Source organism: Chiloscyllium plagiosum, chromosome 6, assembly GCF_004010195.1.
Source record: "Chiloscyllium plagiosum isolate BGI_BamShark_2017 chromosome 6, ASM401019v2, whole genome shotgun sequence".
NCBI lineage: Eukaryota > Metazoa > Chordata > Chondrichthyes > Orectolobiformes > Hemiscylliidae > Chiloscyllium > Chiloscyllium plagiosum.
Window position 1 is genome coordinate 117,232,612 of NC_057715.1, and position 9,317 is coordinate 117,241,928.

The 9,317-nt window shown below is 45.4% G+C and overlaps 1 protein-coding gene across 2 annotated transcripts in view; it reads left to right on the plus strand.

The window, feature by feature from the left end:
* The window catches only part of xrra1 (X-ray radiation resistance associated 1), an 86,988-nt gene extending 78,994 nt beyond the window's left edge, over positions 1-7,994 (plus strand). For both annotated transcript variants that reach the window (XM_043692540.1, XM_043692539.1), the window contains exons 17-18: positions 327-432; positions 7,633-7,994. In XM_043692540.1, coding sequence (XP_043548475.1) covers positions 327-432; positions 7,633-7,856 — 330 coding nt within the window. In that variant the 3' untranslated portion in view covers positions 7,857-7,994. The remainder of the gene's footprint in view (positions 1-326; positions 433-7,632) is intronic.
* The last annotated feature ends 1,323 nt before the right edge of the window (positions 7,995-9,317 follow it).

Genomic DNA, 9,317 nt, shown 5'->3' on the forward strand with positions numbered 1-9,317 from the left:
TGAATTGCCAGAGGAAGTTGTGGAGGCTGGTACAATTGCAACATTTAAGAGGCATTTGGATGGGTATATGAATAGGAAGGGTTTGGAGGGATATGGGCCAGGTGCTGGCAGGTGGGACTAGATTGGGTTGGGATATCTGGTCGGCATGGACGGGTTGGACTGAAGGGTCTGTTCCATGTTGTACATCTCCATGACTCTATGACACTATTTATTCAAAAACCTTGAATATATCAGTCAGACAGTTTTGCTTTTGTGAAGCCGTGCTGACTCTGTTTAATTCAATAATAATTTTTCCAAATGTACTCATTCACTTTTCTCTTGTGCAGCCAAGGAAATTAGCAGAATTCACATCTCACAAGAGCAGAGCTGATAAAATAGAAGAGATTCTAAAAAGGATGAAGGAGCAGAGAACGATGAACATTATTCCATTAGGTACTTAATTAGCAATTCAATTTCAATCATCACATGACTTGAAAAGATCTCCATTCAGCCCATCCAATCTATTCTGTCCCACATTGGAATGTCACACTGACCCTTGCATGGTTGCCGTTGGTTCGGAGAAAGTGAGGACTGCAGATCCTGGAGATCGGAGTTGAGAATGTGGTGCTGGAAAAGCACAGCAGGTCAGGAAGCATCCAAGGAGCAGGAGAATCAACATTTCGGGCATAAGTCCTTCATCAGGAATGAGGCTTGTGGGCCAGAGGGACTGGGAGATAAACGGGAGGAGGGTGCTGGGGGGAGGTAGCTGGGAATGTGACAGGTAGATGAAGGTGGGAGTGAAAATGATAGGTTGGAGAGGAGGGTGGAGTGGATAGGTGGAAAGAAAGATGGACAGTTCAAGAGGACAGTGCCGAGTTGGAGGCTTGGGACTGGGATAAGGTGGGGGGAGGGGAAATGAGGAAACTGGTGAAATCCACATTGATCCCGTGTGGTTTCAGGGTCCCAAGGTTGAAGATGAGGTGTTCTTCCTCCAAGCATGAGGTGGTTAGGGTTTGGCAATGGAGGAGGCCCAGGACCTGCATGTCCTTGGCAGAGTGGGAGGGGGAGTTGAAGTGTTCAGCCACAGTGCGGTGGGGTTGGTGGGTACAGGTGTCCCAGAGATGTTCTCTGAAACAATCCGCAAGTTGGCATCCTGTCTCCCTGATGTAGAGGAGACCACATTGGGTGCAACAGATACAGTAGATGACATGTGTGGAAATACAGGTAAATTTCTGTCGGATGTGGAAGGCTCCTTTGGGGCCTTGGATGGAGGTGAGGGGGTGGGGGTGGTTTGGGCGCAGGTTTTGCACTTCTTGCCACCACGGGATCAATGTGGATTTTACTAGTTTCCTCACTTCCCCTCCCCTGACTTTATCCCAGTCCCAGGCCTCTAACTCGACACTGCCCTCTTGAACTGTCCTACCTGTCCATCTTCCTTCCCACCTATCTGCTCCACCCTCCTCTCCAATCTGTCACTTTCACCGCCAACTTCATCTACCTATCACATTCCCAGCTAACTTCCCCCCTCAGCCCCAGCTCTCCCAGTTATCTCTCAGCCTCCTGGCTCACAAGCCTCATTCCTGATGAAGGGCTTATGCCTGAAATATCGATTCTCTTGCTCCTTGGATGCTGCCTGACCTGCTGTGTTTTTCCAGCACCACACTCCTGACTCTGGTTGTAGTTGATGTTTTCAACTCTGTTATCCAAAATCGCTGCAAGACCGGCTGAGTATTTCCAGCAACTTATGCATTCCCTGCTGGCATGAAATTTTTAATGTCATATATGTAAGCTCCCTGACACCAGTCTGAAAATTCAAGATTTTTCCACATTTTTTATAAACTTACTTATTCTGATACTTGAGGATCTTCTATGAGTGATCATCGACCCACACATCTTAATACTGGCTAATCAGTGCTGACTGTGATAAAGACAGAAAATACTGAAGAATCTCTGCGGGATAAATCCAACCATGGTAGCTGGTGGAATTTGAATTCAATTTGAATAATTTGGAATTGAAACTAGTCTCTGTGATGGTGAGCATGAAATTGTCATAAAATCCATCTGGTTCACTCATCTCAATTAGGAAATCTGCTATCATTACCTGTTTTAGTCAACATCAGCCTCAACTGCTTTGTCCTGGAGGTTGTCAAGCTTCTTGAGTGTTTTTCAAGTTGCAGGCAAATGGGGAGTATTCAATCACACTCCTGAATTGTGCCTTGTAGATGGTGACAGGCTTTGGGGAGTCAGGAGGTGAGTTACTAGCTGCAGGGCTCCTAGCCTCTGACCTGCTCTTGTAGCCACTGTGTTTATATGACTAGTGTTCAGTTGCTGATCAACGGTACACCTTGTATTAGAGGATTGGGAGTATTCAATCACACTCCTGAATTGTGCCTTGTAGATGGTGACAGGCTTTGGGGAGTCAGGAGGTGAGTTACTCGCTGCAGGGCTCCTAGCCTCTGACCTGCTCTTGTAGCCACTGTGTTTATATGATTAGTGTTCAGTTGCTGATCAACGGTACACCTTGTATTAGAGGATTCAGTGATAGTAACACCATTGAATGTCAGGGGACAATGGTTAAATTGTTTTCTGTTGGAGATCTGTAAGAATATTAGGATTCAAAGTTTGTGAGAAGATTTGTAGCTCGAGTGCTCGTTGCTGTGGTTCTGTTCGCCGAGCTGGAAGTTTTTGTTGCAAACGTTTCGTCCCCTGTCTAGGTGACATCCTCAGTGCTTGGGAGCCTCCTGTGAAGCGCTTCTGTGGTGTTTCCTCCGGCATTTATAGTGGCCTGTCCCTGCCACTTCCGGTTGTCAGTTTCAGCTGTCCGCTGTAGTGGCCGGTATATTGGGTCCAGGTCGATGTGTTTGTTAATGGAGTTTGTGGATGAGTGCCATGCTTCTAGGAATTCCCTGGCTGTTCTTTATCCTTCCTATCGGAAAGATGTTGTGAAACTTGAAAGGGTTCAGAAAAGATTTACAAGGATGTTGCCAGGGCTGGAGGATTTGAGCTACAGGGAGAGGCTGAATAGGCTGGGGCTGTTTCCCCTGGAGCGTCGGAGGCTGAGGGTGACCTTACAGAGGTTTTTTAAATCATGTGGGGCATGGATAGGGTAAATAGGCAAAGACTTTTCCCTGAGGTGGGGAGTCCAGAACTGGATTAGATTAGATTCCCTACAGTGTGGAAATCGGCCCTTCGGCCCAATCAGTCCACACTGACCCTATGAAGAGTAGCCCACCCAGACCCACTTCCCTCTGACTAATACACCTATCACAATGGGCAATTTAGCATGGCCAATTCACGTAACCTGGACATCTTTGGACTGTGGGAGGAAAGCAGAGCACCCGGAGGAAACCCACACAGACATGGAGAGAATGTGCAAACTCCACACAGACTCGCCCGAGGCTGGAATCGACCCTGGGACCCTGGTGATGAGAGGCAGTAGTGCTAACCACTGAGCCACCATGCCAGGGCAAAGGTTTAGGTGAGAGGGGAATGATAAAGAAGAGACCAAAGGGGCAACTTTTTCACGCAGAGGGTGGTACGTATATGGAATGAGCTGCTAGAGGATGTGGTGGAGGTTGGTACAATTGCAACATTTAAAAGGCATTTGGATGGGTATATGAATAGGAGGGGTTTGGAGGGATATGGGCCGGGTGCTGGCGGGTGGGACTAGATTGGGTTGGGATATCTGGTCGGCATGGACGGGTTGGACCGAAGGGTCTGTTTCCATGCTGTACATCTCTATGACTCTATAGTCATTGCCTAGCACCTGTGTATTGCAAATGTTACTTGCCACTTGTCAGCCCAAACTTGGATATTATCCAAATCTTGTTCCATTTGGGCATGCACTGCTTCAGTATCTGGGAGCCATGAATAGTGCTAAACATCACACAACCAACAGCAAACATCCCCACTTCTGACCTTTTATTGGGAGAAAGTCTTTGATAAAGCAGCTGAAGATGGTTGGGCCTAGGACAGTACCCTGAGGAACTCCTGCAGAGATCTCCTGGAGTTTAGATGATTGACCTCTAACAATCAGGAGCATCTTCCAATGTACCAGGTATGACTCCGACCAGCCGAGAATTTTCCCCATTACTCCCACTGATTCCAGTTCTGCCAGGGCTCCGTGATGCCACACTCAGTCAAATGCAGCCTTGATGTCAGGGGCTGTCACTCCCTCCTCCCCTCTGGAATTCAACTCTTTTGTCCATGTTTGAACCAAGGCTGTAAAGAACTGGCAGAATCCAAACTGGGCGTCACTGAGCAGGCTATTGTTGAGCAGGTGCTGCTTGATAGCACTTTTAATGGATATCTTCCATCACTTTACTGATGATCGAGAGTAGACTGATGGTGCAGTAATTTAGCTGTGTTGGATTTGTCCTGCTTTTTATGTACAAAACATACCTGGACAAATTTCCACATTGTTGGGCAGATCCCAATGTTGCAACTGTACTTGGCTAGGGGATTGGCAAGTTCTGGAGAACGTGTCTTCAATACTATTGCCAGAATGTTCAGCACCCATAGCCTTTGTCATATCCAGTGCATCCAGCCATTTCTTGTTGTCAAATGGTGTGAATCAAATTGACTGAAGACTGATATTTGTGATGCTGGGAATCACAGGTGTAATGAAGATGTGGGTATACTGTAACTATTGAGCTATTGAAAATTGAACAGTTAAGGGAGAACTGCCAAGGAGACTGAGATGAATCATCCACTAGACACTTCTGGTTGAAGATTGCTGCAAATGCTTCAGCCTTGTCTTTTGCGCTGGTGTGTTGGGTTCTTTCCCTCCCTATTTTCAAATCCTCTCTGAACACAGGAAAGATGCTAGAGGGCAGCTGATGTAGTATCATTATTCAAGAGGTTATACCAAGGAAGTATAAACCTGTGAGTCTAAAATCAATGGAAGGGAAACTATTGGAAAGATTCTGAGGGACAGAATAATTCTTCACTCGGAGAGGCAAGGATCGATCAAGGATAGTCAGCATGCCTTTGTAATTGGGAGATCGTGTCTGACAGTTTAACTCAATTTTCTGAGGAGGTTTCCAGCTGTGTGAATGAGGGTAGTGCAGTGGATCTCATCTACCAGGACTTTGTTGCGACTTTTAACAAAGTCTCACATAGGGGACTGGTTAAGAAGCGAAGAGTCCGTGGGAATCAAGCTAATTTTGCAAACTGGATCCAAAATTGCCTTTGTGGCAGGAGCAGATGGTGATACACAAAACGTATTTTTGTGACTGGAAGTCTGTGTCCTCTGGAATACCACAAGATTCAGTGTTGGGTTCCTGCTGTTTGTTATATACATTAATGGTCATACATGGATGTAGGAGAATGATCAGTAAGGTCACAGATGTCATGAAAATTGCTGGTGTGGTAAACACTGAGGAGGAAAGCCTTAGACTAGAACATAGAACATAGAACAATACAGCACAGAACATGTCCTTCGGCCCACGATGTTGTGCCGAACATTTGTCCTAGCTTAAGCACCCATCCATGTACCTATCCAATTGCCGCTTAAAGGTCACCAATGATTCTGACTCTACCACTCCAACAGGCAGTGCATTCCATGCCCCCACCACTCTCTGGGTAAAGAAACTACCCCTGACATCCCCCTACCTTCCACCCTTCACCTTAAATTTATGTCCCCTTGTAACACTCTTAACACCCGGGGAAAAAGTCTCTGACTGTCTACTCTATCTATTCCCCTGATCATCTTATAAACCTCTATCAAGTCACCCCATATCCTTTGCCGTTCCAATGAGTAAAGGCCTAGCACTCTCAACCTATCCTCGTACGATCTATTCTCCATTCCAGGCAACATCCTGGTAAATCTCCTCTGCACCCTCTCCAAAGCTTCCACATCTTTCCTAAAATGAGGTGACCAGAATTGCACACAGTACTCCAAATGTGGCCTAACCAAGGTCCTGTACAGCTGCAACATCACCTCACACTCTTGAATTCAATCCCTCTGCTAATGAACGCTAATACACCATAGGCCTTCTTACAAGCTCTATCCACCTGAGTGGCAACTTTCAAAGACTACAGGGCAATATAGACAGGCTAGTCAGATTGGCTGAACAGTGGCAAATGGAATTTAATCACGGAAAGCATGGGATGGTGCATTTTGGGAGAACTAACAAGGCAAGGAGAGTACACGATAAATGGTAGGACTCTGGGAAGCACAGAGATTCAACAAGACCTTGGTGTGCTTGTCCACAGATCTTTGGCTACAGGATAGATGGATAAGGAGTGAAGAAGGCATATGGTGTACTTGCCTTTACTAACTGAGGCACTGAATACAGGAGCAAAATTGTGATAGAAACAAAAACAGAAATGACTGGAAAATCTCAGCAGGTCTGGCAGCATCTGCAGAGAAAGATCAGACTTAATGTTTCGGACCCCCGACCCTTCTTCAGAATGAATGGTAGCTAGGAAGGGTCACTGGACCCTAACCCTTAACTCTGATCTTTCTCTGCAGATGCTGCTAGACCTGCTGCAACTTTCCAGGCATTTCTGTTTTTGTTTCTGATATCCAGCACCTGCAGTTCTTTTGTTTTTTTTTTAACTTAGAGGTTATGATAGAGCTGTCCATAACATTAGTTAGGCCACAACTGGAGAACTGTGGAAGGATGTGACTGCACTAGAGACAGTGCAGAAGGGATTCATCAGAATATTGCCTGGGATGGAGAGAATAGACAGGTTGGGGCTGTTTTCCTGAGATGTATAGAATTATACATGCAATAGATAAGGTAAATAAGAAGAAGCTTTTCCCTTCAATGGATCAACATCCAGAAGGTATAGAACAACAGGAACAACCTGGAGATTTAAGGAGGTTATTTTCACCCAGAGGATGGTTGGAACCTGGAACTCACTGCTAAAAGGCAGGAACCCTTATCATAAGAAGAATTTAGATAAACACTTAAAGTGCACTGCCTATGGGCCAAGTGCTGGAAAATTGGATTAGAATAGATAGAAGCTTAAACAACAGTGTGGATATGATGGGCTGAAAGGCCTTGTTTTGTATGCTGTAAACCTCTACCTCCCTTTCAGGTAGTGCGTGTAGATCAGTCAGCGTCACTGCCGAAAGAGGTTTCTCTCAGTCACCTCATTGTTTTGCTCATCATCTTCAATCTGTGTCCCTCTGGTTTCCAACCCCGTCTTTTGAAACATTTTACCTTTATTTACTGTATCTATCCTTATGATTCTGAACATCTCCATAAGATTGTTCCTTAATCTACCCTACACGAAGGAGAACAATCTCATTTTGAGTCTCTCCATATAACGGAAATCCCTGGTCCCATTGTGGGAAACCTCCTCTGCAAATCTCATAAATTTGACTCTTTCTTAAAGGATGGTGCCCAATATTCCAAAATGGCATATGGGTGTCAGTGATTACGCCATCATTTGTTGCCCATGGAGTCACATATAGGCCAGATTGGACAAGAATGGTGGTTTTCCTGCCCCAAAGAGCATTGGTGAACCAGTTAGCTTTGAGGACTATCAATGGCAGTTTCATGGTAACCATCTCAGAGACTAGCTTTCACTGTCAGATGGTATTAATGGAATTGCACCAGCTGCCCAGGTGGGATATGAACCCATGTGCCTGGAGTTACTAACGCTGAACACTGTTGTGACTGACTTTCTGATTCCACCTAGCCCATGTGTTAAGGGGAAAAGGTATCAGCAAGCATGACTATGAAGAGGCTGTGCATTTACTGAGAGAGCTGCAGCTGAAATACAAGGAAGCTCGAAAGCAACTGGCCGTTAACTTCAGCAAGCTACAAGCTGAGTGTGTGAAACCCGACAGCGATGAGGAACAGTCTGAGATTAGTCTCAAGCCTTCAGATGGTGAGCTGGAACCAAACAGCAGCAGAGAGTAACAGCAGCCAATTCTGATCAGTCCAATTTCTGTATGTTTGTCGCATGACCTAAATTATTCATCACTCTGCTGAAAGGGCATGCCCTCAACCTCCACATTGTGTATTAATTTTCTTTATAACTAACAATTTTTAATAAAAAGTACAACTAATTTAAACACAAGTATCATCTATCTTTAAAGTGTTTCTTCAGTGCGCAAAGAATTTCATCTGTGATTCCTAACCACAGCTTATTTCTGGAGGATCAGTAACTATTACAAGGAAACAGGAAACCAAAACTGCTCAAATTTAAATTTAAAAATTAAAATTGAATAGTGTTACTCTAACTTTGTGTGACTCTAACCTGAAGAAGGGCTTATGCCCGAAACTTCGATTCTCCTGCTCCTTGGATGCTGCCTGACCTGCTTTTCCAGCAACACATTTTTCAGCTCTAACTTTGTTTGCTTTTATTTCAGAGCTCCTTGATGCTGCTTCATTATTTCAGACCTGCAAATTGTATTTATTTAACTTCATTACATTAAGAATGTTTCATAGAAAATAGAAGCAACAGCAGGCCAGTCAGCCCTTCAAGCCTACTCCAATTTATTATGAGCATGGCTGATAACGCAACTCAACAGCCTGTTCCCACCGTTCCCCCCCCCCCCATATTCCTTGGTATCCTTAGCCCCAGGTGCTATATCCAATTCCTTCTTGAAATGCTAAGTGTTTTGGAACTCAGCTGTTTTCTGTGGTAGCAAATTCCCACAGGCTCACCACACTCTGGGTGAAGACATTTTCTCAATGCTAAACGGTCTACCCCATATCCTTCCACTGTGACCCGAGTTCTAGATTTGCCTGTCGTGGAGAACATCTTTCCTTCAACTACCACTCCTTGTCCTGCCAGAATTTACAGGTTTAATTGAGATGCCTACCTACCTCATTCTTCTGAACTCCAGCAAATATAATCCTCACCGAATCAATCTCTCCTCAAACATCAGTCCTGCCGTCCCAGCAATTAATCCGATAAACCTACACTGCACTCCCTCTGTAGCCAGAACATCCTTCCTCAGATAAACTGCACACAGTACTCCAGGTGTGGTCTTACCAAGGGGCAGGAATATTGACATTTTGGGCAAAAGTCCTTAATCAGGAATGAAGGCAAGGAGCCTCCAGGGTGGAGAGATAAATGGGAGGGGGTGGTGCTGGGGAGAAGGTAGCCAAGAGTACAATAGGTGGGTGGAGGTGGGAATGAAGGTGATAGGTCAGAGAGAAGAATGGAATGGATAGGTGGGAAGGAAGGTTGACAGGTAGGATAGGTCATGAGGATGGTGCTGAGCTGGAGGATTGGAACGGTGGTAAGGTGGGGGGAGAGGGGAAATGAGGAAACTGATGAAATCCACATTGATGACCTGGGGTTGAAGTGCTTCACCAGTTTCCTCATTTCCCCTCCCCCTCACCTTACCTCAGTTCCAACCTTCCAGCTCA